General features: G+C 43.0%; 1 protein-coding gene and 1 pseudogene across 2 annotated transcripts; both read right to left on the bottom strand.

The window, feature by feature from the left end:
- Positions 1-312: 312 nt before the first annotated feature.
- Positions 313-4,045, bottom strand: LOC115286946 (annotated as a pseudogene).
- On the bottom strand, positions 3,785-27,862 carry MDH1B (malate dehydrogenase 1B). 2 transcript variants are annotated; one of them, XM_029933977.1, is made up of 14 exons: positions 27,753-27,852; positions 23,767-23,879; positions 20,471-20,605; positions 20,134-20,276; positions 18,006-18,502; positions 15,125-15,266; positions 13,541-13,704; positions 11,263-11,402; positions 10,909-10,960; positions 8,423-8,503; positions 5,718-5,771; positions 5,366-5,419; positions 4,490-4,556; positions 3,785-4,219 (listed from the first exon to the last, which is right to left on the bottom strand). In XM_029933977.1, the coding sequence occupies exons 1-13, from the start codon at positions 27,772-27,774 to the stop codon at positions 4,516-4,518; spliced, it is 1,638 nt and encodes a 545-aa protein (XP_029789837.1). In that variant the 5' UTR covers positions 27,775-27,852; the 3' UTR covers positions 3,785-4,219; positions 4,490-4,515. The 2 variants fall into 2 exon arrangements, with proteins under 2 accessions (XP_029789837.1, XP_029789838.1); XM_029933978.1 differs by lacking the exons at positions 3,785-4,219; positions 5,366-5,419 and having other exon boundaries at positions 4,243-4,556; positions 27,753-27,862.
- Positions 27,863-27,988: the final 126 nt, after the last annotated feature.

The raw sequence follows: 27,988 nt of genomic DNA, 5'->3' as shown, positions 1-27,988 counted from the left end.
TCCAACTTGAAATAAGGGAACAGTCTTTGGAAATAGTTACTCTAGGTTGTACAGAGGTTTTATGTATGCAGTTTGTTCAAAGTAACAAAGCTTACTTTGCAAGACCTGCTTCTTTCCAAACTTAAAAAAAAAAATTCTATCCTTAAAAAAAATTCTAGTCTGTTTTTGTTTTAGTTTGTGTTTTTTCATTTGGAGGTATGTTTTTTGGTATGTTTTTCAATATTTTTCAATTTTTTTCTTTTCTTTTCTTTTCTTTTTTTTTTTTTTTGCAAAGCAACATACCATCTGATTGTAAGACTTCAATGTCTGAGGTTGTGATCATAACTGTAAAATTTGCACATTAGTAAGAAAACAAACAGGAGGAGATGGGTTCTTTTAAAAAAGGAAAAGGAGTACGGTTCTAGAGAGGTCATTCTGCTGGCATTTCTCCTCCAACAAGGATTCCCCTGACTACAATCTTGTTTTCTTCTGGAAAGTGAGGGAACTGGGGTTTGGGAATGCGGTCAGCAGCACCTGGGCTTTCCACTTGAGCAGAGATAGCCGGCTGGGAGCCATCCATCTTGGGGACAGTGGTGTTGTTCACCAGGCAGCAAGCCCCGTGTAGGTAGGGATGCCACCACTCTGGATCACCAGGTTTCATTGGTCTTCACGGCCAGACCCTCTCTGAGCATGGTGCTGTACTGGTTCCACACAACAGGGTCCACGTACCACGAAGGGGCCAAGATTTCCATGGAAAACATCTCGGGGACTCTCTTCTCATCACTTCCTAACAGAGCCGGGGGATCCTGGATGGTCAGCTTCCTTCCCCCACAGACATCCGGAGCGATTCTTGGCCCCATGCATCCTGTGTCCACCTCCAGGATATCTTTGGTGGTCAGAACTCACTGGAGAATATTCCACACAAAAGGCTTCTCCCCGTGTGAGTCTGCTCATGAATCTGAAGAGTGTTCGCGGAGTTTTTCCCCGCCTGATGTGCGACCTGCTGTTTGGCCTGTCACCAGGGCTGCACCGCTAACAAATGTGTGATGCTTGGGGACGTGGACACGTGTCCAACACTTGCACCAGGAACTTCAAATTGACCTAGTTGGCTGGGCTCAGATAAACGTGGATGCAGACTGCCTTGACACTTGTGCCTACAGAGGACTGGCTCGTCTTTGGGTTGGACCTCCTGAGGGGACACTCGCGGTGGCTTCACCTTCCCTTTCTTGGACGGGTCTAATGCCACAGGGCCTGAGGTAGCAGAGCACCGGGAAGGAGCGACATGAGGTTCAGCAGCACCCTTGTCCCCTCCCACTTCAGAGGGAAGGGCGCCAGCCCCTGGGACACCGAGATGGTCGCGAAAGGGACATTTGCGGGAGTTGGCTTGGCTTATTTCAAGGCGTCCAGAGCCAGGCCCTGCCCTCCAGCTGAGCAAAGCCATGGCCGCAGACACCTGCTGGGACAGGTGGCTGGCCAAGGTCATGAGGGAATCAGCTTCCGCCACGCGGGAGTGGGGGGTGTGGAGGCCCGTGTGTTCACCTGCACGAGGACCTGCCCAGTGCGCTGGATCCGCGCGAGGACCCTCGGGGCTGCTGCGGTCACCGGGTCAGGCGGCTGGTGGCGCATCCGGGCTCCACTGACTCACTGCCACCCTGGGCCCCACAGTACTTGAAGAGTGACTCTGGTGTTGGCCACTTTGCCTTTGGGTAAATAGCTGATGTCCCGGGTGTGGGCGGCGGGTGGTCTCGGTCAGTGCACGACAGACTGGGCACCCAGCTTCTCCTTCTCAGCCACCGAGCCGCCGCCCCCCCCCGCCCCGCCCCCCCTCCCCCCCATCCCCCCCATCCTTACTGCTTGGGCTGGTGGCTCAGCACTGCCCTGGAGAAGTCTTCTGAAGGCATCGGCCCCTCACTGTTGATCATGATGAGAACAGGTGGATGTTCAGTGCAAGTTTTCTTCTGTTCAAAGAACTCAGAGTAGCTGGAACATGGCCCACAGCATTTCTCCCAGTCTCCTCCCGATGAGGCCTCTTTCCTGTTATTCCATCCCTGTTGGCCTCCCTGCCATTCCCTGGGTGGTTCACTGGAGCTCCCGCCCCCCACCCCCCAGCATTATATCCTGGTAGAAGAGCATTTTAAGCAGGAAGGAAGTAGGTGGGAGCCCAAGTGCTTTCTTTTCAGATGCCATGTTCCCATCTCCAACCTTGCTGCCTCCTGCACACCTCCAGAAGACTTACATATCACTGCACAACACCGGATCACATGTCTGCCCCCAGACCAGTCACCAGGACATGAGAGTAGATGACATCTAGCAAGACACATGCCCTAGGCTTGGGCCTATTGTACATCCCAATAAAATTGGAGTTCTGTTAGTCAAAGGAAGGGGGACAGGCCTTGTAGGGGGAGCAAGTAACAGTGCACGCTATAGTTATAAGGACATATACTTAACCTATATTTCTGTGACCAATAATTACTTTATTCACATAATGCTGCTGTTCAAGTAATATTCTAAATTTCCTACTGAATAGTTCTCCCACATGACTTTATTGTGACAGTTTTAATAACATAAAGAAATTATTTTTAATAACTTCATATGGAAGTTACTTCTAATGGGAAAACCAGACTTGAGATTTCCCAAGTTGGTTGATTATATACCTGTCAGGCTACTGTGACAGCTAGTGCATTAGCTGAAATAAAACAAGACTCTCTGAGAGATGTTTTTGAAATGGCCCTGGCATCATTGTTAAACAAATAGCAAACACTAATATTTTCTTTCTGGTGTAATTCCATAGCTTATACCAATCTGGGATAAATGTGTGATACTATGTGTAATGATTAATATCCATTTTTTCTGTGCTCCGATGGGAGTCTATCCTACAGTATCCTGGTCATTCTATAGCGCTTCAAACATGTAATAGCTTATATTCGGGCTAGAAAAAATAGCCTGCCGGGGATGGGACTGGATGTGTCCTACAGTATCCCTGAAAAGGGGAAACTGTGCCCCTGTCTCTCTCTAGCCCCTTATAGATGTCCACCTAATAGAGAAGCAGCTGGTTGTCTGAATGGTCAGGGCTTCACCCCCTGGAAAGCATATCACTAAAGGTCAGGACCACTGCCTTGAAAGGTGATGGATCTTCCTGGTTATATTCTCTATTCCAACTTTTCCAGCTGGTTCCCACCGATAAGTGACCAGTATACCCGATTCAAGGGGAATGGAACAGGAAGCTTTGCTTAGGTGTCTTGGTCTGAGCCCCATTTTCCAGTCCAGCATAGTTTTACCATGAAGAACCCTGTATATTGAGGAAGAACCGCCACATACCTGCCCGGTGGTGAGACTCGTGGACAGCACCACGTGACTTCCTTTGTGGTCACTCTCCTTTGGTTGAGAATACCACAAAGAGAGGCAGGGGAAATGGTAGGATTAGGGCACAAAATCTCACCCAGAGTCCTTAACACGGACAGACGTTAAGTTTTCTTTACAATAACATCAAGTGAGGTGCTGACTTAGGAAACAAGCAGAAGTTAGTCAGAGCCTTGAATCATAATGGTGTAGAAGCAATGAAGAAGTATCTGAAATTTCCCTGAATTTTCAGAAAGTAATTTGTACTGTAAGAGCTATTTAAACTACAGAGAAAGCACAGATATCAGCAGTTTTTAATATGACTCCTGGGCTTTCAAAAGCTCCTAATTGGCATTTGTAAAGGGTTCTATTAGCTTGAAAATATATGGGCGTATTGGTTTGACTACTATTGCTTTAATAAAGACTGTAATTTTTACTTAAACCATGCAATTATATGGTAAAAATATTAGGCTTTCTTTTCACAACTTTATTTATTTTCAGGCCACATCTGGTGTGAGGAAACAGAAACCTATTCAATCTAAGCTAAAGTAAAAGTGTGATTTATTGTAAGGATAATTATCCCAAGCAAATCCAAGGAGAAAGGATACACAGCCAGCCCTTAGGAAGGTGGTCAGCCCAACTAACTCTGAAGACCTCACAGCAGAACCGTGTGCCTTCCATAGTTCACCAGCATTACCATCACCCAGACACCAACCTTCTTATCCATTTTTCTCAGTGTGAGTTTTTGGACACAGTGAAAAAAGATCGAATTGGTTCTCTTTGAGTAAGGCATGTTTCTTCTGGTGCAATCAGATGAAGCCAAGGTGGTGAGACTCGTTGAGCAAACATGGCTGCTTATGTCCGTGGCTTAGGGATGGACTGTGGGAGGAAGCAGGTTTTCCTAGAAGAATATACGGGCAAGGATGCAATGACTGAAACTGTATTTTAATGTTGTTTAAAAAAATAGCAATCAACCCCAAACTATATGAGAAAATGGGACAATAAGCAAACCTATGAGTGGATTTAGGTAACACAAAATGACTGAACTCACTTTTTTTGTGTGTGCTGTCACTATCCTTGTCTAGCATAAAACTATCTAAGAGAAAAGTCAATCTTTTCAAATTCTTCCCCCCTAAATACAGACATTCATGGATCTTTTCATATTTATTACATTACTAAATAACTTTATAGTTGGTCTCATATGATCTTTTGCTGTTCTGTAGTTTTGCCTGCAGAATCTGTAAAAGGAAGAGAATAAAAAGGTATAACTATTTAAAAATATATTAATAACCTATATTTTTATTAGCTTTGGTTTGCTTTCCTCTTTCCTCTGTTCCCTGGACTCATGTATTCCATCTGATTTGATTGAGGTAGAGTATGTGCATGAGGGACATCGAATCACAAGACCATCATTAGGTATTTTTATACAGTAAAACTAAATTCTAAACTCCCTCCTCACCTTAATCTATTTCTATATGCAGTGCCCCTTGGCTCCTTTGCCTCCCATTCTCAATTTTATTTGCACCTATATTGTCAGTTCCATTTGTTCTCTTGGTCCTGCTTCTCGTCTATGCACAAGTTCTAATTCCCTGTAGTGAGCCCCACTCCAAAGCTCATCATACTGTACATTTTTAGAATGGAAGGTACAATGGATTTGTTTATTTTATTGGATATTTAAATAAAAGCATGGAGATGTGGATGAATATCCTGACTGGTCAACCACAAAGAAGTCTACATCAGCCTTGTTTTCATAAAATACCATGGCAACTAAGTTACAGATTTTGAAAATCTGGACTCACAGATCTATCTGTGTCCATTTCCTTACATAATCATTCTAAGGGAAGGATTCAGTTGTCATTGACATAGCCTGGTTATAAATGCAGGAAGGTAGGTTCCAGAAGCATCAGCAAGCAAAGCTGAGTACCTGGGGATGAGGGATGGGGAAAGGATTTGGAGAGAACTGTATCTGGGGGACACTTAATTGCTTCTACCCAGTCCTATTTATAGAATAAGAAAAAGACTAATTAATGTTTTGTTTCCCACCTACCGTTTATGGGTGTTTGACTGTATGGCTTTTCAGAGATGGTTACAGGAGTCACATCTGAAAAACCCACCAGAGTTAACAGAGAATGAAAAGAATAGAGATTTTAGTATCTAAAGCACATCAATTTTTGCAGTTCTTCTCATTTTCTACTGTATTGTTCATTACACACCAAGTTTCTCTGGATGCCTTGCTCTTTGGGAGCTGCCAGAATCCAGATCATTTTTATATGGCATCTCAAGAGCCAGCCTATGTTCTTCTGGCTGCAATGTCATTGTCTAAGACTGGACCACGTGAGTCATGACCATTAGCACTACAGAGATTGTTTATAACTCGACTGACTTACTGTCTGACATACCTGGATCATTTTCTTCATCTTGGGTTAGATCAGAATACTTTCTGTCTTTATATTCTGAAACCAAAAATAAATAAAACATATTGGATGTAGAATATAACTAACAATCTATAAAATATTCTAGGTCAGTGTTTTTTCAATTTTGTTGACTAGGACTCACAGTTAAAATGTATGTTACATTATACTCCAGTATGTGCACTTGTGTGCTTTTAATAAAACAAAAAAAGTTACATGAAACAGTACTTACCCTTTTCTAATCTTTACTATTCATCTTTGTTTTTCTATTCTATTCAAGTGCATTGGGGAAAAAAATCTGGTCTTTTCACTATTCTTTTCTTTTCAATTTCATTCCAGTTCAAGGGAAAAAATGCCAGTTGCTAAACTGATTTTGTCACCCGCAAAATTTTTTTATGACTCACCAAACTCACACTGTGGAAAGCACTATCAAGTGATATTTGACTCTTGATGCTCATTCAACAAATAGCCCCAAAACAACCTGAAATGAACCCCATTTTCCTTATGTTATCACCACTAATATTCTTCAGTCTGTGTAGGATTATGACTTAGTAGAGGATCTAAGGATCTACCATTAAATTTTTTTTTAGTTTATTTACTTTGAGAGAGAGAGAGAGAGAGAGAGAGAGCGAGAGCGAGCAAGTGAGTGAGCAGGAGAAGGGCAGTAAGAGAAGGAGAGAAAGAATCCCAAGCAGGCTCCTCACTGCCAGTGCAGAGCCCAATTCAGGGCTCAAACTCATGAACCGTGAGATCACGGCCTGAGCTAAACTCAAGAGTTGGACGCTTAATTAACCGAGTCCCCGATTGTGGGGAGCAGCAAAGATCTCAGCTGCTTGGCCATTTGCTAGCCGGATATATCACTCCCTGAGGGGAGTTGCAAAATAGGCAGGGGAGCGCCACTCCCTGCCAGAGGAGAAGCCAGAAGATCAAAGATCAACCGCCTGCAGGCAGGGTAGCATCAGCCCCTCAGGCGCTGTGCTAGAACACTCTAGTCTGGTTCCTCTTTTACTCCAGTCTTAATCCCTTGACCCTGTTTCCTATCAACTGACCTGGGTCAGCTGCCTTGTTTTCCCTGCCTTGAAGGCTTTATAAGAAACAGTTTTCTCAATAAACTCTCTCTTTCGCCTGATCGGAAACCGTGAGTTGTGTCTTTACTCTCTGTGCGTCCCTTTTCCTGCCCTTATTCTCCCTCCCTCAGGAAAAGAACCCACGAGGACTCTCCACCCTGCCGGTCGGGGTGGACGAGACAGGTACCGCCGAACGCTGGGGACGAGCGCTCCCGGACCCGGCCTTCGGGTTACGACACCCGATGTACCTCTAAGAAACTACCATTTTAATTAACAACTTAGATTGGTCTGATGCTGAAACTCAGGAATAGATACCCTACAATTTGGCTTTTCTCCATCTATGCTGGAAAGCTGCCAGTCACCTTCATCATGACTTCTTGTCATACCTTGGTCACTTGAAATGTCTCATTTGCTCATGTGTCTCCTTCTGGTGGTACACCTTTCACAGCCTCTTTTACCCTTCCTTTTGCATGCTTCTTTTTCAGTACATAACATGAGTAATTCCTACTTATCCTTATAGACTCCACTCCCATTTTGTTTCTTCTTGAAAGCCTTTACTAATGCTCCTATCTATGTCAGGAGACCCCCCCCCACCCCCACCCCCAGTGTGGTTCCATTACGCTCAGGCCTCTCTCTGCATACCACTTCCTTCTCAGTTGGGTAGTATTTTTTTTTTTTTAGAGAGAGCAGGAGAGGCATACAGAGACAGGTTGACACAGAATCTGCAGCAGGCTCCAGGCTCTGAGTTGTCAGCACACAGCCCAATGCAGGGCTTGAATTCACAAGCTGTGAGATCATGACCTGAGCAGAACTCAGATGCTTAACTGACTGAGCCACCCAGGCGCCCCTCAATTGGGTAGTTTTTAATTGGCTTTGCTGTTTCCCATGCTAGATGGTGAACACCTTGAGAGCAAGAACAACATTTGATTTACATTCACGTCTCTAGTACCTAGTATGATTTCTTTCTTTTTTCTTTTTGTATTATGCTAAACACATGTAACATGAAATCTACCTTTTAAACATGTTTTTTAATGTACACTACCATATTAACTATGTACACATTGTTGTACGATAGATCTCAAGAATATTTTCAGCTTTTGTGACAGAACTATCACAGTTTCTAACTAAATATACGGGCATTTGATTATCTTCAGTTACTGTAAGTCCCAACTAAATTTTAAGATATGACTAAATTTCCTCCTTCATATATTACAAGGACCCCTCTTTTTCTTGTGGGTTTCCAGATTAGTTTTTGTATACTCTTTACTTTTGACCTGTCTTGCTTTGTTTTATTGAGCTTTTTAATTCATTGTGCATCTTGACATTTACTTTTTCATATTCTTATCGCTCCTTTCCCAAGACCTGTTTGTGTGGCCATAACTCTGTTACTGTGTCCCCCGCGGTCTCTCACAGTGAGCAGCATACAGAAGGTGCTCAATGGATATCTGGTAATTTACTTCGCAGGTTTTAATAGATTTTAAATATGATCTGATTTTTGAATACAGGATGAGGGTGATGAAAGACTGACTTCCCCTTTATGGTTAATAGGTGATCACATTTCTCTCTTTGAAATTTAGTGTTAAACCTTGGATAAAAAGGACTTTTTATTTCAATTGATATACCTACCATCTGAGATGCTTTGATTTTCCTGGCTGGTATATGTGGTGGGTAAGTTGGTCTTTTCATCTCTTTCAGCTAAGTCAGTTTCTAAAAGTCAAGAAATTATGTATTAATTTAATCAAAAAGATTAAATAAGCCTCATACATGAATCATCTCCTTGATATGTTAAAAGCAGAGACCTCCAAACTGTGCAAAATTCTGATTCTATTCAATGCTCTGATCCTGGAATCTCTGGAACAGTATTTTGGGCAAGGTCTGAAGGTGACAGAGTCAAGATCAATCAAATACATACATATACACATACAGTGTGTGTGTGTGTGTGTGTGTGTGTGTGTGTGTGCGCGCGCGTGCATACACACACATGCTTTGACCTTTGTTAATGAAAATAACATAAAATCAGATTATTCTTTTTTCACAAACCCTCTATAATACAAGTGTTATGGAAAATTTAGGACTAACGACTCGTCACAGGAGTAGAATTGAGACTGACTGCTTGAGAGCCCATTCTCAGGAAAGGAATTTGGGTAGCTCCGCCCCGCAAAGGCAAGAAACCTCACCGAGGGCCTCAAAACTCTGCGAATAAAAGAGTTCCAGTGAAAACCAACTGCTCTTTGGACTTCTTCTTCTCCTACTGCAATGCTTTGACATCACTAAAACTCCTCTGATATGGACCAAGAATAGTCCTCTGTCCCCTGCCAGTTCTTTTACCAGTTTATTCATTCTGAGAGGCAGACTGGGTGTAATCTGTGCCATACCGGTTGTTAAATATTTTCAATAGTTAGAGATTAAAGAAAGATGATAGCACTTTCTTGTGAATTTAGGACTAGAGAAACTGCCAATGAGAAAAATAAGCTTATTAGAATTTATTAGGTTTTTTTTTAGTGTTCTAAAAGTAATGGAATGTTGTGGGTTGGGTTGTGTTCCCAAGAAGATAGGCTGAAGTCCCAATCTCTAATACTTGTGAATGTGACCTTATTTGGAAATAGGGTGTCAGCAGATTTATTCAAGCTAACATGGGGTCTTATTGGATTGCAATGACAAGTGTCCATTTGAGAAGAAGAAATACACACACACACACACACACACACACACAAGACTGACATGTGAAGACAGAGCCAGAGACTGGAGTGATGCAGCTCTAGCCCAGACTGCCAAACACTGTCCCTAGAAGCTCCAAAGGCGGGAAAGGGCACTTCCCCAGAGACTTCAAAGGGCCCATGCCCTGCCAACACTTTGATGTAGGTCTTCTAGTCTCATTTATTCACTAGAGAATGAGTTTCCATTGTTTAAGCCACCCAGTTTATGGTAATTTGTTATGGCAGCCCTGGGAAATGAATACATATGTTATACACATTTTAAAGGTCATAGTGTTTTTTTAAAAGATTTTTAAATGTTTATTTGTTTTTGAGAGAGGGCTTGAGTGGAGGAGGAGCAGAGAGAGAGGGACAGAGAGACAGAGAATCTAAAGCAGGCTCTGTGCTATCAGCACGAAGTCCCAATATGGGGCCTGAACCCATGAACTGTGAGATCACAGCCTAAGCCAAAGTCAGAAGCTCAACCAACTGAGCCACCCAGGTGCCCCAAGGTCATATGGTTTTTAAGATGTAATTTCTTTAGCATTTTTATGAGATATTTTATTTCAAAGGATACACCAAACTTGGTAGTTTATTTTGTCAATAATTTCATTTAAAAGTGATAAAATGTGGATTATAGTTATCAATATTAAATAGTGATTCAGTTTCAACAAATATTTTATTTTATTGCTTAGTGGAAGATTAGGGTGATCTTATTTTATTTATTTTTTTATATTTAAATTTTAGTTAGGTAACATACAGTGCAACACTGGTTTCAGAGTAGAATTTAGTGATTCATCACTCACATGCAACACCCAGTGCTCATCACAATTGCCCTCTTTAACAGCCATCACCCATCTAGCCCATCCCCTACCCCCCTTCCTCCATCAACCCACAGTTTGTTGTCTGTCATTAAGAGTCTCTCATGGGGCGCCTGAGTGGCTTAGTCTGTTGAGCATCCAACTCTTGGTTTGGGCTCAGGTCATGATCTCATGGTTCGTGGGTTCAAGACCCATATGAGGCTCTGTGCTGACAGGAGTCTGCTTGGGATTCTCTCTCCTTCTCTCTCAATACCCCTCCCCTGCTCACATGGGCACACTTTCTCTTAAGTAAATATACATTAAAAAACCCAAAAAGATTCTCTGTGATTATTTCCCTCTCTTCTCTTTTCTTTTTTCCCTCATCTTCTCATATGTTCATCTGTTTTGTTTCTTAAAATTCCACATATGCGTGAAATCATGTGGTATTTGTATTTCTCTGGTTGACTTACTTTGTTTAGCATAATACATCCTAGCTCCATCCACATCATTGCAAATGGTGAGATTCTATCCTTTTTGATGGCTGAATAATATTGTTTCAACACCTATTTTAGTAGTCTTTTAATAACAGCATGATAAAAGGTCATATCTAAAAAATTACCTGATTGATAGGGCTGAAAACTGATCACCTCTCCAAGTGCAACAAGTTTCTCCTGTTGAAAAATTTTATAATCAGAGAAGTAAATGGCCACAACTGCTAGTTTAATCATTCTTCAATAGAAAAACACTTTGAGTCTTGATTTTTAGGTAACCAAAAAATATTTTTAACAAGCCAGAAATTATATAACCTAATGAGTAGTGTTCTTCTGTTGATTTCTTCCAACTCTTACTGCCTCCTTACTATTTTTAAGAAGAAGATGCAAATTGAATCCAAGATCAGTATTTGCCTTGGCCCAGAGGAGTCAGTTTCTAGTCAGTATCAGAGTTGGCGCTCTCGTATTTATTTCGACATTACCTGAATTAGATCAGTTGCCATTCTGGTCATTTTTCGTTTACTGATTTCAATATCTTTGAGATCTGTAAGAACCACCCAAGTTCCATTCTCAAATTTTACAGGCATAGAAAAGACGATCCCTTCAGGAATACCAAACTGGCCTGTAGTGAGTAAACACAAAGCAAAACAAAGCAAAAGCACTCAGAACAATAAACCCTTCATGTTAAGCATTGTAGAAAAGAACAGACATTGCACATGATTTCTAATGATAATGGTGGAACTAAATTTCTGGCAATTCCTCTTCTGGGAGGATTGAAACATTTACTCCAGAAGTATTGGCTGAGCACCTCTCCAAGTTTTGACAACTCTGTCCTCAGTGTTTCTCTCTGAAAAAAGAACTACTGTTCCTCTTGTTGTCCCTTCTGTCCCCTCTGGCTTGGTTTGAATCCCCTGCTTCTGCCTCAGGGACGAATGCAGTCTCTCTCCTCCATTTTGTCTGAATACGTTTTGTCTGCTCCCTGTGGCCTTTCCTTGATGCCTCAGTAGCCCAAGACCCTAAGGCATCTGTCCACCTGGCCTCGCTCTGCTAGCCTGCTGTGGCTGGTCTGTAGCTATGGTGTGAGGACCGGGGTGGGGTCTTCAGCGGGAAAGTTGATTGATTTTCCCTGCAGCTCCCAGGGCCCAGTTTGGGTGTGTTCCAAATAAAAAGATCAACAATACTTACCACTAATTGAACAACATACAGATAAAACTGCCCCCTCTTTTTGAAACTTAATCAAATGAGAAACTTATTCTTACCACCTGGTCATCAAAAATGTTGTCAGTAGAACAAAAATGAGAGGACAGTCAAGAAACCGGGATCTAAAAGGCCTTTCCTTAGAGAGCATCCGAGGTTCTCTGTTCACCCTCTTTTTTTTGTTTGTAAAGAGCCAGCCTTACCAGCAGACAACATGAGAGAGTTGACCTAAATGGTTTCAGGGAGACAATGATTGCATGCTCCTCACCTCCATTATTGATTGCATTGCTTATTGGTGAATTCCTACAGAGCTTAATCAAACTGTTTACAAATAACAATAAGGTTTTAAATGCCTATTACACTAAAAAGGTCACATGCTGATTTGAATTCACCTCGTTCAGTAAAAGGGTGTTCATCACCTTAACTGCAATTGAAACAAGTTTCACTGAGTGTCTGACCATGAAGCAGCACAGAGAAGAGCCAGCCACAGCCCTGCTCTGATGGTGGGGACACACGTGGTCAACCATTCCACGGTGAGGGCGGGCTGGGATACGCTCTCAGACAGAGGAACAAAATGGTGTGTGCGTACACAGGAGAAACAGATTAGTTCTGACTTGGGGGACTTGGGGGGTTACCTTGAGCTGCATTATAGTCTGGAATAACAAGGAAGATGGTGACTCTCCTAATAACATAAGGAATATAAGAAGTAGATCACATGGGAGAGGAAGACAGTAAGTTCGTTTGGTGTATTTTGGCTTGACGTGACAGCATGACATCCAGGTGGCAATGTTTTCATAGGCTGCAGCTCAGCAGAGACTGAGGCCTGAAGCTTTAGGCATGAATGAGTTTGCACAGGGAGAAAGTAAAACACAAAGAAAAGAGGTGCTTTAGGTAGAACCCACAGAACACAGAACATCAACTGTTGGCTCTTTCCTACTTTGCAAAGTTCTCTGAAATGGGTTTTAGCAGATGAAAGCAGTGAGGCTGTAAAAATGCATGTCTGGCATTTGTGGGTAGAGAGCAGCTTTCCACGTTTCCACTGGAACCGGAGTCCTGTGTCCTGCTGGGCCCTCTGGGTCCTGCCCCTGCTGTGACTTTGCTCCTGTGACATCTGCAGGATGTTCTTCTCACACTCGCCCACCACGTCAGCACCACTCAAGCTTGAAGACTTCCTGGAGTGTCACCTCCTTATTGAAGTCTGTCCTGATTCTTCCTGCCATCTGCCTAAAATCAACCTTGCTTCCCCTCCTCAGCTGGGATGCAGGGAGAGACACTTGAGGGAATGGTTTAGTTTCTGTTAGCTGGCTCTTCTTTACTTTGCTCCAGGTCTCCTGAAGGCAGAGGCCAGGTCTGAGCCCCGTGTGCTCCCTACGCATTCACACAAACTCTCCTGGATTTCTGAGTGGATAGCTGAAGGAATGCATGGTGAATAAATGGCATGGAACTCTGGAGGTCCAGACAGTTTATACGTAAGGCAGAAGGTGGGGACACGGAAGCAGGAGCACAGAGCATACATGGAAGTGTGAAAATAACACAAGATTAAAACAAACAAACCAGATTTACCTTCACTTAGCACTCCTAAAGATACGATCTCCCCGGGAGGTGAGCCCTGGTACCAGTATTTCAACGTAGTGGCTATACTGTGTGCAGCTAAGATGCTTCCAAATTGTCTTCCTGTCTCCGTCAACTTTTTAAGAGTCGCCACAAACTGTCTGTTAACCCACTCACTATAAGGAGACAAAGAAACAATTTTACAATGGAGGGAAGAATGCAAATGAAAAAGCATGTTCCTTGGATCAATAGATCTAAATATTCAAGCTTCTTCAATCCCATAAAAAGTCAATGGAGGGGGAGAAAGGGAGGGGGTGATGGTCATGGTGGGCAGCACTTGTGGGGAGAAGCACTGGGTATTATATGGAAACCAATTTGACAATAAACTATTAAAAAAAAGTCAATGGAAAGGTAATGAAATATAGCAGAAAGGAATCCCAAAGTGTCAAATGAAAAACATGACAACACATAGGAAACACAGAAACGTGGTCAAGGGCTGCAGGAACAATTACTTTCATTACAAAGAATTTATTCTATGTAGATGTTATCTTTGGAACAGGTGGTATCCTTCATTCTAAATAAAATGATATCATAAGATATTGAGCGATTCACACTGAGACTGGGGAAATCACTCAGTTGTCAGAATCTGTAAAGTTTGAGTTCAGGGCGTAGTCCAGCCAGACTAGAACAAGCACTGAATGGCTGCCCCCACTAAGCCGGCATGACATGGCTCCTGAGATTCTGCTCCTACCCAGAGGAAGGAAGCACGCTCCAGGAGAGTGGGCTCGGGGACACATCATTTCCGGGCATGGAGGCAGTGCCTCTGGTCTGAGGAAGGGGCAATGGGAAGGAAATGCTACAACTGGAAAAGGGCTGCAAACCTTAGAAAAAAACGCTTCAGGGACACTCCTCCTTCCCCCTCCCTCCCCCACCCCGTCATAATGGCAGTGCTGACTGTGGCAGGCTTGCTTCTAAGGGCTTTGCCTGTACTAATAATCCCTTTCATCTTCCCAACGGCCCTATAAGGTTCATGCTATGTGACCATTTACACTTTGCAGATGAAAAAACTGAGGCCTAGAGTGGTTAAGGAACTTCTCTGAAGTCACACAGCTCCTAGGTGGCTGGCTGCTTGGGAATTCCAATCCAAGTGGCTCGGTTCTAGAGGCTGTGCTCTTCACCCCTTCTGGGTTCTGCCTCTCCTGGGACAGAGCACCCAGCCCGGGCCTGGGCCTGCTCACCATCTTAATTCCTTATTCTCGGAAATGGTTCCACCAATTTCTATTTGGATACATGTCTCTGTCTCTGTGTTAAATAAGACTTACTTTACATATGCTTGGTTTAGAGATAAATTTAAAGGAGTATGTGAGCTACTTTAAGGATAGTCTAACATAAAAATTCACAATTGCAAAGTCAAATAAATTGGGTGTGGGGATTGACGAGTTGAGATTCTGTTTCTTGAATAGAGTGCATTAACAAAGGTGAGTGTGAATAATGCCAAGATACTTTTGTACAATGATTTCTAAGATGATTTAAAGGATTTTAACAACTATTATATATTTATCCAACATTGTTAGTATACTTCACTTAAAACCATACCTATCAAATATCAAGCTCAAAACAGGACGTGAATAGTTAGGAGGTCCCCAAATAGCACTTTCATATCTGTAAACCCTGGCTTTTCTCAGATCGATGTAGTTATTTCCAGTAATATTGCCCCAGACTATCACATTTTTGATGCCTGTGAAGAAAAAGAAATTTAAAGTTAACATAGTAATGAGCATTAATATAAAAAAAGTTGCCTGCAGTCTATTTTTTGTCCGTGCGTTTGTCCTAGGATTGATCTTTTTGCTATAAAATGATCTTAGTTTATGGCCCCTCAAAATGTGAAAATGGTGTGGATAATTTCCTTAAATATCAGTGTTTGGCAATTCCTAATCATGCTCTGTGTAGGGCGTGGGCATACGATTGAATTCAAGCACTGGAATGGCTCCCTCAGAGAATTGCTACTGAAAATTATACCACTGGTGTGATATTTTTACCACTCTGCTTGCCGTCAAGAGGACTTTTTATCTGCTTTGGTTCTGACAATGAGTCCTTGAATTGAAATTTGGGCAAATCACTTAGCTCCTGGGTGGATTTCATTTTCTGCAGAGTGAGGGTGTTGTAACAAGAGGACCCCAGGAACGCCCTAATCGACAAATGAGTGAATTAGCCATGTGTGAGGCACTTTTAGATGGTACATTTGGAAGAAAACACATCAGCCCAAATCCTTGCAACATTCTGGGGGTGGAGGGGAGTGGGTGACAAAGCCACTACTGTACAAAGTGATAGGTACTACAAAGAAAAATAAGAGGATGGGGGGGTCAGAGATAAATAGTGATTAAGATTTAATAAGATTATTTAATAGGATTCCAAAACCATGGATCTCTTAGGAATATTGTATCCAAAGTGAAAAATAAGTAATTTTATTGACTTACTCATTAACTTATTTATTTGCTTAGAGACTTCATTCTAAGTTCACACCACTTCCTATTGTGGAGATTAAACTCTTTACTGTGCTGCATGAGGTAAGATTGCTGTTTGGCTTCAAGTAACAGAATGCCCTTGTGCCTTGGCCTAACTAGAAGGAATTCACTTCTATAATAACAGGTTGGGGTGGGCAGTGGCACCGGGCCTTGCTCAGCCGCTCTGAAGACGCTCCTCTCCCGGCCTGCCCTCCGTGGTCCTCAAGCAGCAGCCCCAGGAATCAGACCCTCACCGGTTGTGTGCAGAGGCAGGCGGTAGGAAGAGTCGCTTATCAGAGCGAAGGCTCTTTATAGCTGTTAGAGAAAACCATAGTGGACATCTGCTGTTTTCCCTCCTAACATTTCTTCCTAATGTTTTTCTTTAACAGCATCCTGGTTTTCCTTTAAATAACTACCCTTTCTCAATTTCAGTCCATATGGTTTGGGTGGGGCTGTCCTCACCCCTCAGGTCTATCAATAGGCATGAGACCCAGATTCCAGATTTCTGGCCACAACAACTGTTTTGGAGATGGGCAAGTGGTCCAAGCCTGGCCAATGAGGTATCATCCTCCTACTTATGTACATTTGAGAAAGCAAGAACTCTTTCTACTGGGCGGCTAAGCTATGAATGCGTGAGTCTGGAGACACCAGTGGCCACTTTACCACTTTTCACAGAGAGCCTGCCTGAGAAGCAAACCAATGCTGAGGAAAGCAGGGCTCAGGGATAGGTCAAGAGAGAGAACCAGCCAGGCCTGACATCATCATTTGAGCCCCAGCATCCATCTGTGCCTGACAAAAAGCTTTCTGACTTCAGTCGCTTTGAGTGGACTTCTGGTCACTTGCAACAGAAAGAGTTCCAGCTAAGCCAATGTTCGTGGTATGAGACACGGTTATGTGTGAACTGAACTCCAGGGATATTCTGAAAAGGTCTGCTACCCCCTTGGCATCTGGACTCTTCGCTGAATGATTCTCCCCAATGTTTTCCTGATTTCAGGTTCCATTGCTTCAATGTTTTTGCTGGTGCTGAGTTTTTTGTTGCTACTCTGCTGACAATTCCAACTGCCTCCCATCCTTCTCATGTCACTCTTTCCTTTACCCAGTAGCTGCAATTTGTCAAATACAATAAATATTTTAAATACAGCACTCCCCTTTTAAATACACCAATCCGTTTTCTGATAGGTCTCATCCTCTTGGGATTCTGATGCCTACCAGTCCAAAGACCAATAGAAGCACAAATGGCTCATATGATCCTGTGGACAAGTGAAGGCCCTCGCAAATGTCTACCACACACCAGGCACTATTCCAAGCACTTTGGAAATATTATTCCTTTGAAACCTCACATCAGTTCCAGGAGGTAAGTGCTGTTAATATCCTCATTTTACAGATGAGGAAACTGAGGCATGACAAGGTCAAGTGATTGCTCAAGGTCACAAAGGTGGAAAGTGGGGTAGAGCCACTTAAATATACCCCTGATTAATTTTTTAAAAACACTGATTACTTAGTTGGCTATTATAATGGAGAATTGGAATATTAGGTTTCAAATTATAACTTGAAAAATGTCTTATTATATGAAACATTTGTTAACTAATTTTTATTTAATAATTTTTTAATGCTTATTTATTTTTGAGAGAGAAAGAGAGTAAGAGAAAGGGAGGGGCAGAGAAAGAGGGAGACACAGAATCCAGAGCAGTGCTGACAGCTCAGAGCCTGATGTGGGGCTCGAACTCATCACCTAAGCCCAAGTTGGTCGCTTCACTGACTGAGCCACCCAGGCGCCCCTGTTTATTAATTTTTATAATAATGGACAAAGTCAGCCAGTCATGAAAAACAGTAAGAAAAAGAAAATGTTTGCACAATAGTCAGATCACACAGTAAGTTTATCCAGAATAATCCTGAAGAGTACCGTGTTCTTCCTATAGCTGCTTTGAAATCACACTGTTTAAAACCAGAAACGGAAACGGAAGCTCACTCACTCGAGGGGGTGGTTTTCAGTTTTCTGGCCAGCACGGCTCTGGCTCGGCCTTCCACCCCCAGCGCTGCGGCGATGATATTGTGTGCCGCGTTCGGGGCGTATCTCATAAGCAAAACTGTTTTCAGATTCACGAAGGTTTTTCCTCCCACAATAACTCTGACGGAGTCATGAGCATTTTTCTCGATCAGGCCTCCGTACAGCCTACACAGAGGAAGCCTGCTCTGGATGCAGCTTTCTAGAGTGTGCACCTCCTGGTGGGTGCTCTCGTCCAGGATGATGACCACGTGGGCCTGGAGGAAGGCGTCCTCCACTCGGGTGCAGACAGAGACTTCCCTGAGCAAGGGCGCCACCAGGTCCCGAGTCTCAGTCATGAGAAGGTGGAGATCTTCGACCGCTGGCTCACTGTCAAACAGATGTATGCTCATTGCCGTTTGCATTCCGAACACCTCTCCACTTACCAAGATGGGGATTAGGCTGTAGCAGGCAGGGACAGATGCACTGGGGAAAAATGCAAAGCCAGATTATGAATGGTTAAATCTTTTGCCCCTGTTAAGCTGTTATTCTTAATAGATATTTCTGCACATGCAGCAATAAGGTGATCTAATAGCTTAAATAAGCGTCCACAACTGCACAGACTTTTTAAGACTAGAAAGCAAAAGTTGAACCAAAAAATGCTCACTACTAATCCCTTGCTCTAGGACTCCTGAAAACAATCCCAAAATAAGAAATGTACCTTTTTCAAAGGCTTTTCAAATAAAATAGAATATGCAGAAGGCAGAATTTAAAAGAATGGCATCATATTACTCTGATTACATGTTTATATTTTGTCTTAAAAAGGTAAAGAAACAATAAGTTTTACTTAACCAAAGCTCTTTTCTACTTTATACTCTTAGCTACAAAGTAATGATGTTTTGGGAAAGGGCTATCTTCTCTAAATCCTTGCAATGAAGCCTAGGTCAGCAGAGGCTCGGTATCATGGGTCTGTCTCCAAAATTCAGCAAGTACCCGGGTAGTTGACTATCTGGGCTGTTTATTTTTTCTTTCCAAGCTTTAAATTTCTACTCTTAGATGTTAAATTCAGCAGTACAGAGTGAGCCCACAAAACCCTAGGCCCCCACCATCAACCTCAAGTAAAGCAGAGCCCCAAGCCCATGGGTGCTCACATGCCCTCTCTCTCTCTCTCTCTTTCTCTGTGCCGGTGACATCACTGTGTGGCTCCAGATGTGTCCACGTAATTTCCGGGAGGCGTAAGTAACCAAAGTGTCCTGATGGTTATTGCTGAGGGTGTCCTGCAGTCACAGTAAGAACCACAGGCTGGTCCAGCCACGACACTGGTTACTGGGGCAGGCACACGACACGAGGGGACAGAGGAAGAGCCAAGGTCAGCTCCAGCAAGTGGGGATGAGGGAGAAGGCAGCAGGCAGTGAGATGGGAGGGGGAGAGGAGAAATAAGTGAGGGAAAGGGCAAAAGGACAGCCAGGCAAAAAGTAAGAATGAGGACGGCGGACGGCATGAGAGACACAGAATGAGGGGACAAGAGCTGGAGACAGGGCTATCAATGTGATTATCTTCGCTATACACTTGCTCTTAGATTGCATATGTGTGTGGACACGCATATACCTATATTCTAAAGCTTAAATATGGGGGTTTGTGGGTGGCTTAGTCAATTAGTATCCAACTCTTGATATCGACTCAGGTCACAATCTCACTGTTTGTGGGATTGAGCCCTGTATCAGGTTCCACTCAGTGCAGAGCCTGTTTGAGATGCTCTCTCTCCCACTCTCTGTCCCTCCCTGACTCATGCACATATGGCCTCTCTCTCTTTCACTCTCTCTCAAAATAAATAAACAGACTTTAAAAAATCTTTAAAAAGTAAAACATACGAAGCCATATTGAGGGATATATGCATATATACACATATCTATCCATATCTATCTATCTATCCATTCATCCATCCATCCATTCATCCATCCATCCATCCATGCACCATCCATCCATTCATCCATCCATCCATTCATCCAAATCTCACACTTGACATTCAGATGTTCTTCCACCATGGACTTAATCCCACATTATTGTTCTTTCTAAATATAAACACCCAACCTCAGGAATTCTGGAGTCTGTCCCACCTGGTGATCCAGACCTGCAAGGGTTTGACAAGATCTTTCCTAGCTTCTTCCTCCAGTTCTTTTTTTATATGTGCCTCCAGGTTCTCCTGAGCAATTATCTTCATCAGCTCAGTAGTCATGCTAGAGGTGACACCATAGTAAAGCTACATATTAAGAAAGAAAAAGTCAACACTGAAATGCATAATTAGCTGACAGTAATTATAATGGGAAGTTCTTATTTAAAGTCAGAATAGAGTAAAAGGAGGGCTGAGGGAGTACTTTGGAAAGCAAGACATTTGAAGAACAGTGTGAGAGAATGATAATGCTTTGAGCAAATAAATCAACTTAATTCATATACCTGGGCATATTCCAGGAACTCATTATAGCCTCCTAAAAGCAACCCCTCTCCTCCACGATCCAACAGCTCTCTCCAGATGATGGGGGAGTTTTTGTGACTCCACTTCTTCTTCTCACACAAATCTTTTAGCCACTCCTATTGAATGATATTCCAAGAGAAGTCACCCATTGAATCTGTATCAGAATTTAGTTCAATACTTCAGAATTCAAATACAAACTTAGCTTTTTCTTTTTACTACCACTGAGTAGTAAAAGTTTTACATAATAAAATTTAGAGAACTTTACCCTGTAAAAGGTCAATAGAGAAAACAGTAGTGAGTTAAGTAACAAGTTAATCAAAAAAGAAAGACACTTCTTCAAATTTGCTGACCAATACTGAAAGTTGCTCTCTTTGTTGAGGAGACCATGAATGACACTGGTTAGCTTAAAAGAGAAGCCAAGTGTTCCAACTCCTCTGATAGCCAAAAAATTCAACTGATTCTTCCCTTGCTCTTCCATAGGAGATTATTTCCAGCCATTGGACCACATACATTTGACACTACTTTCCAAATATGTGGGTACAGTTTATTCATTCAGACTGCATTAATGAACTAAAAATTATCTATGGATTTCTAATAATATTCATTAGAAAAAGCTTAAATCATAATTATCTGGTTTGTGTAGACCAGGCTGAGTAGAGCCAGAGGGCAATGTTCTTGTGAGTAAAGTACATGATAGCACTCTTGCCATTGGAGGCATGTGTCATGAGACTACCTTACACAAGAAATCTTAGAAACTAATTTCTCTTGATTATGTGCCTTTATCTCCCCTTAAAGCAAATAATGCTGCTGTGAGGATTCTGTCACGGTTCCCCTAATCATTATACAGCCTGACCAGGGAAGTCTCGGGCCTCTGGAGGAAAGGGACTCTACCTCAACGACCTTCATCACCAAGCGGGACATGTTGATGTCTTGGTAGGAGATGGAGGAATACACCTAGGTCTGGACCCTGAGGGTGCAGAATCAAGAGTGGAGCATACAGTTGGATAAGGAAGTATTTATCAATATGAATCACTTTTCTGCAACACAGCCGTGTATATCCTGGCAAGAACCTCAGAAGACAGAGAGCTAGGATGGCTCTCTGAAGCATGGGAAAGTGATGGTTCACATAAAATGAAACAGAAATGCCAGAACGTCCATGGAGGACAATGGGAGAAGGATTCAAAAAGCTCAGCAAAGTGGGCATGCTGGAGTGGATATGCTATTATGGAAGCATGGAAGCTACCAGTCGGTTATACTTTCCAGAAGGGCCTGGATGACACTACTTTCACCACAATGATAAGAGCTGCACTGGTGATATGTTTTCGCCACCACTGAGAAGCCTGGTGTGGATGTCCATTCCTGGCCAGGGCTATTAAAGGACATGATGTTCTACAGCTGAACTCCCTGGCGATTGGGATGATGGAATCCTGAAATAAAAGAGGCCAGGGGCAGTGCCCACCAGATAAAAGCACAAGACAACCAGCAGATAATGTCTTAGTTGAAGGGATGATGGGCTCACAAAGGAGACAGAGGTTATCCTATGGCCATAGAGACCAACACTGACCCCATGATAATGGCACTTTCCCTCAAAGATACTAACCAGCTTCTTGGTGTCGAGGTGATTACATTTCAGCCTAGAAAGGGAAGTGTTCATCTTGACTGAAATCAACATATATTCTGGGTAAAGAATTGCTTTTCCTGCTGGTAGGGCTTTGGCTAGCACCCTGCCCAAGAGCATATAAAATACTCAACCTAGCAACACGGGATCCTGCGTAACATCACATTGAACTGCTTTGGAGTAAAGCATGTATAGAATTGGGCATGTAACCATGGGATGCACTGGACCTATCATATATCACACCACACAGCAGCCTGATAGAGGGAAAGGACGGCCCACTGAAGGTGCTTAGAGGTTGCTACCTTGTAAGGATGAAGCACGGTCTTTCAGGATGCAATATATACCACGAATCAACATAGTGCTTTTCCTTAATGGGTAACATATATGAATCCAGGAACCAAGGGACAAAATTAAGAGTGATCCTGCTTACTGTCACTCCCAGTGACCCACACGGAGAATTTGTGCTTCCACTAATGCACTTACTCTAGATTCTATGGGTCTGGACGTTCTAAGTTCCAGAGGTGCAAGGGTGTTTCTATTGGGAAGAGTTCCATTAAACTTTAAGTTGTGGCTGCTGCTCGGTCACTGTGAGCTCCTGTGCCCAGAGACAGCAGTTAAGGAAGGGAGCTACCATCCTGGAAAAAGTAAATGGTATTGCTGCTCTGGGACATATGGGTAGGAAAGAATATTTGGCATCTAGGTGATCCATTAGCAAAACCTTGATAATGCTTTGCTCGATTTTGACAGCCAGAGTACGTGTGCCAGAGACCAGGACTCAGATCCCTACAGATACAGTTCTAGTTCATCACACATCCTAGGTCACCTGGACCAGCAGAGCAGGAGGGGGATCAACACTGAATCACAGACAAGAAAGGTGATGAGTGTCAGTAACAGCCCTAAAATGATATGCAGTGGAGACTGTGTTCTTCTGACTAACCATCTTCTTGTAAAGTTTCCTCAGGGAAAGACGCCAACCAGAACCTCAGAAAAGCTGTTCTCAGATGGTATGAAGTTATTATATGGATCATGTGGCTCCCAAAGGCACAGCTGGTGAACTGTAGCAGATCCTGTCATATGTCTTTCAGATTTCCCCTTCATGACCAAGACACTCATTGCCTGGGCCACCAGGTGCACTGGGTGCTGACTGCTCAGTGCCGAGTCTCTCCAGGAGCTGACCTCAGAGACGTTCCCTTGCCTAGAGTTAAGTCCCTTCCCCAAGGGCAGCCAGCATCCAAGGACCCCAAGGGCAGCCGGCATCCAAGGATGGTTAGTTGTGCCCCCTCATCTGTACGTGGGGTGTCTCTGAAGGGCCACCCAGCTGCAGAGTTCAGGCTGGCTGAGCCCTCTGATGCAGCAGTATGGTAGTGTCTCATGCCGTTAGAAATCAGATGAAGGACAGTGAAACGTTAAAAAGGATAATATAAGTTATCTGGATTCTTGGGAGAAAAAACAGTCAAACTTATTCCACTGATGGGTTAAGGGCCTCATTTGTTCTATTCGCCGCTGGGGGGAAAATACATAATGTTTTGAGACTGGTAAGTAGGAACTTATTTTATTAGTGTTAAAATATCAGTAGTACATGGAAGTTTATTATTGGAAACCTACCTGATACACTGGCTAATATTTCATTAAATTAAAACACATGGAAAAGCTTCTTACCTCCCAAACATGAGGATGCTGTGCAATTTTATGTATCTGAAAATTAGGAAGATTCTTTTGTAGGTAGTCTGCCAGAAGTTCTGCTTTAGCATAATATGGGCAATCTGCTCTACCTAAAAGAGTTCAAAATAGCAACATTTTCTTACATCCCATAGAAATTACCATGCAGTTATAAGAATCTGGCATATAATTACAGAAATAATCATATAGTTATGATATATTCTATTACATATAATTATTGTATAACTGCCACCATATAAACTTTTGATTTTTATAACAGAAGTAAAAATAAAATTATTTCATAGATGGTCAGAATCTTAAGTAATAAAATGTGGAAAAAAGAAAGAGACTATTGGATATTTACTCTCTTCCAGTATTATGCTAGACCTCACTTTCTCTAAGGGGCTGCCAGGCTACTACTGCATGAATTACTAATAATGAACTACTCATTAGGAGCCAATAGAAGGCAAAGTATGAGGTGAGGAGTGGTGGTAAAATCACATGTAGATTAGATATATGTTGCAGGGAGTGGGACTAGGGGGAGGAGAAGCGGAAGGGAGAGAGACGAGTCTGGGATAACGTCTATTTTCTGGTGTGGCCAGATGATCCTGCACTTACTAGACAGGTAAAAAGTTTACTATAGACAAGTGCATTGGAGGTATGTGAGGTTATATCTAAGTAGATCTGCCCAACAAGTAGTTGCACGTGTTAGGTCTCAAGTACAAGACCCACGTGAGGGATTAAGATACAGATTTTGTAGCCATCAACCCACAGGAAGTTAAAGCCATCAGAGTAGATGGGGTTGGGTGTCTGATGGAGGAGGAAGAGCAGGGGCCAAGGGCAGAGCTCCCTCTGCAACAATCTTCCCCACTTACTTCCAATCATGAGTTCTTCAACTTCAGGGTGACTTCTAAATCATCAAACCTTCACTCACTCCCTGTCTGTTAGCCTCCCTGTTTAGTTCAAATCCACGGTTCGTGAATTCAAACCATTCTCTGGCTCATATTTTAAAGTATCTTGCCCCACGACGCTTCTGGCAAATCAGCCTGGTAAAAGTGGCTTACCCTGGATGAACTCAATTACCTGCCTTTTCTGTTTCTGGATTCCATTTGCTAGGCACCCCTGGAGAAACATGGTGGAACCAAGCAGAAAGGCGCCATTATAAATTCATGGTCACTAGCCTCAACTGGCCGTCAACTCTGCCTGGAGCTTCTTCTGTTTTCCTGACCAGCACTCTCTTCTGCTCTCCACATTTACCCTTCTAAACGAGGTCCACTTCTTACAAACCTCTTCCTTCTCCCTATTTTCCCATACTATTGGAAGATTACAACCTTGCTTTCTACTTTACAAAAACAAACCCAAGTGATATAAAAAGGCAGCAGTTGGTAAATCCCCCAACCTCCTACCCTCATACCTATAAGCCTGTCTGTATCTGGACCCATCTTTTCCTTCTTTTTCCTATTCAATGGAGGATGGCTTCTACCTCCTGTCCAGGTCTAATGTTACCATTTATGCTTTGAATACCGCCCTCTTCTGCCTTCAGAATTGCTCTCTTTTAGCATTTTATCTCTGTTCTTAATGTTCCTCTTCCATCATATTTAAATATAGTAAAGTGATATTTAAGTTTTTCCAGTCCTAAAAAAACAAAAAGCCTATGTCCCTCTCTAGCTAGTGCATTCTACATGCCCTTTTCTATGAAAATTTCTTGAAAGAGTCCTCTACATTTGCCGTCCCCAGTTTTTCACTTCCATTTATTTCTTATCCCACTGTAATCTGGGTTTAACCATGACTCTCTGGAGGGGCATCAGGGACCCTCTGTGTCATTACATCCAATGGATACTTTTTGATCCTTTTCTTGTAGGCATTTTCTTGTTGGCCTTTGCCCTCTTCTATCTTTCTGAAACACCTGCTACAGTCAGATCACTCTTCACATTTTCGTCCCACTTCTCTGGCCATTCTCACTATACTTTGTAGGTTCTTATTCCTTTATCAAGTCCCTAAAAGGAGAACATTCTTCACTTTACCTTACCTTCATATTCCATGCATCCTTTCTGGCTAATCTCCTCCACTCTCCTGGTTTCAAGTAGAAGTCTGTATATCCAGGTCAGAACTATCCAAGATGTTTATACCTTTCTGGACTTTTCCATCTCCTTCTGAATGTCTCATAGGCACTCAACATGACTAGGACAGATTTTGCCCAAACTCTCCCCACCCCCTGAATCTGCTCCTTGTCTTGTGTTCTTTATGTTGACCTAAATAGTTCTTTAAGAGAATTAAGAGCATCCAGGGTGTTAAGCCTACTTTTCCAATTTTTTTTTCAGTGACTCCCCATCTACCCATTTTTTCCAAACCATTGGTTGGAAACAATTTGAACTCTTTCTTCTCCTTTACTTGCTTTCCTCAACCTAATTAGACATTTAGTGCTGTGAATTATGCCTCCATAATATTTCTCCAGTCCAGTCACTTCCTTACATTTCCACTGCCTACCATCCCAGACCAGGCCACCACTATCTCCTTCCTGGATTATCACACCTAACGAGGGTCTTGGCATCTAATCTTTCTCTTCCCAAGGAGAAGAACATTCAGATAAAATGCAACTTTGATTATGTTCTCTCCTTCCAAAAGCTTTCCATGTACTTTGGATAGTGTTTAAAATACAAACTGTTCACAAGAATCTATATTAACTAATGCTGGCCTCAGCCTGACACTCTCTCCCCTTTGTACCTTTTACTCCAGTCCTACTAAATTAATTTCCATCTTTTGCTTATTGTACACTCTTGATCATCATCAAACTAGCTTTCCTCATTCCAACCCCACTCCCTGCCACCTATGCTTAGTCCCTCTCTTCTTCCATACCTCCTTTCTGCCAGGTAACTTCTTCTCATCTTTCAGGTTGGGGCTTAAAAAACTACTCCCTCTGGGAGGTCTTTGCTTCCACTAAATGAGGTCCCTGCCACACTGCTTCTACAGAGCCTGCCCTGCCACTGGCACCCAAGCACCATTTTCTGTAAGTTTCTGTACCACTGCCTTCCCAGCATATAGTCAGTGATCAAAAATGTTCTCCTGAATGAATAAAGAAGCAAGGGAAATAGATTTCTAGGCAGATGGGAGATGTGAATTGTGTTAATGCATCAGAAAGTTCAAATAAGACTGGACAGCTTCTGTAAAAGTCATTGGTGACTTTGGTGAAGACCAAAAGTTCTGAAAGGAGGTAGAAGTAGAAGTAGCAGCCAGATGGAATGGAAGGGCCTGAAGACAAAAAAGCAGTCTGCTCTTTCAAGAAACTTGCTGAGAAGTGAAGGAGGCAGGTACAGGAGGCTGCTGCTTTTCCTGAGACCCTTTAGTGGTTTTCTGGATGTCAGTGGACGTTTTCAATCATTCCCCTCCATTGCTACAAAGGTGGGCTTTCTAGATTGCAAACCCATTAAGGATACTCTCGTGCTCTTCATTGCTTTCAAAATACAGTACAAACACCTTTGTTTGTTGGACTTTAAGTGCAAGGATCTGGCTGCTGCTCCTATTCTAGCCCCAGGTCAGGACACTTCCTCCATATCTACTTCCTCCATTAGGCCATGAGATTTCTAGCCTCTTTTAGCCCTTTATCTGGAATGGCCTCCCTAACGCAAATCTTCACAAATCAGCTCCTGTAACGTCTCCCACGGTCCTGTGCACGTCTCCCTTATTTCATGAATTCCAGTGGATCTAAATTTCTCGTTTACATGCTTCTGTACTCTGTGAGACGGAAAGCCCCTCGGAGGCTCCGGTGTTATCTCTTCCCCCACCGAATCTCAGGTGTCCGGGAGTGCTTTGCACAGCACGCTGCCCCATTAACATCTTTAAATGAATGCATAAGGAGCTTGGGGGCGGTCTATGTAGATGCTGGGGCTGCTAGAGCAACAGTTAAGAATATCGCTGCCAAGCGACCAAAGGAGGTGAGCAGTTTGGGTGTTTTGAGCGACCTACGGGGGAACTTAAGGATCACTCACCCGCAAGCACGAATTTAGCCATGTTTAAAGCCGCGACCTAGGACCAGAAAGAGCGGCTCAGCGGTTTCCAAGCAACCGCGACGCAGGCGCACTTTGAAGCTGAGCGCGGGGTCTGAGGCCCTGCCGCGGTTCTTAGGTGTTGGGGTGCACGGCCATATACTGTCTTTTAAACCTTTCTGCCTCCCCTGTCCCTATCCCTAAGCCCAAGAAAACTAGTCATTCTCTTGGGAAGGCTT

Source organism: Suricata suricatta, chromosome 3 (genome assembly GCF_006229205.1).
Source record: "Suricata suricatta isolate VVHF042 chromosome 3, meerkat_22Aug2017_6uvM2_HiC, whole genome shotgun sequence".
NCBI lineage: Eukaryota > Metazoa > Chordata > Mammalia > Carnivora > Herpestidae > Suricata > Suricata suricatta.
Note: the sequence above shows the minus strand (reverse complement) of the source record. Positions and strands in the feature narration are given on the sequence as shown.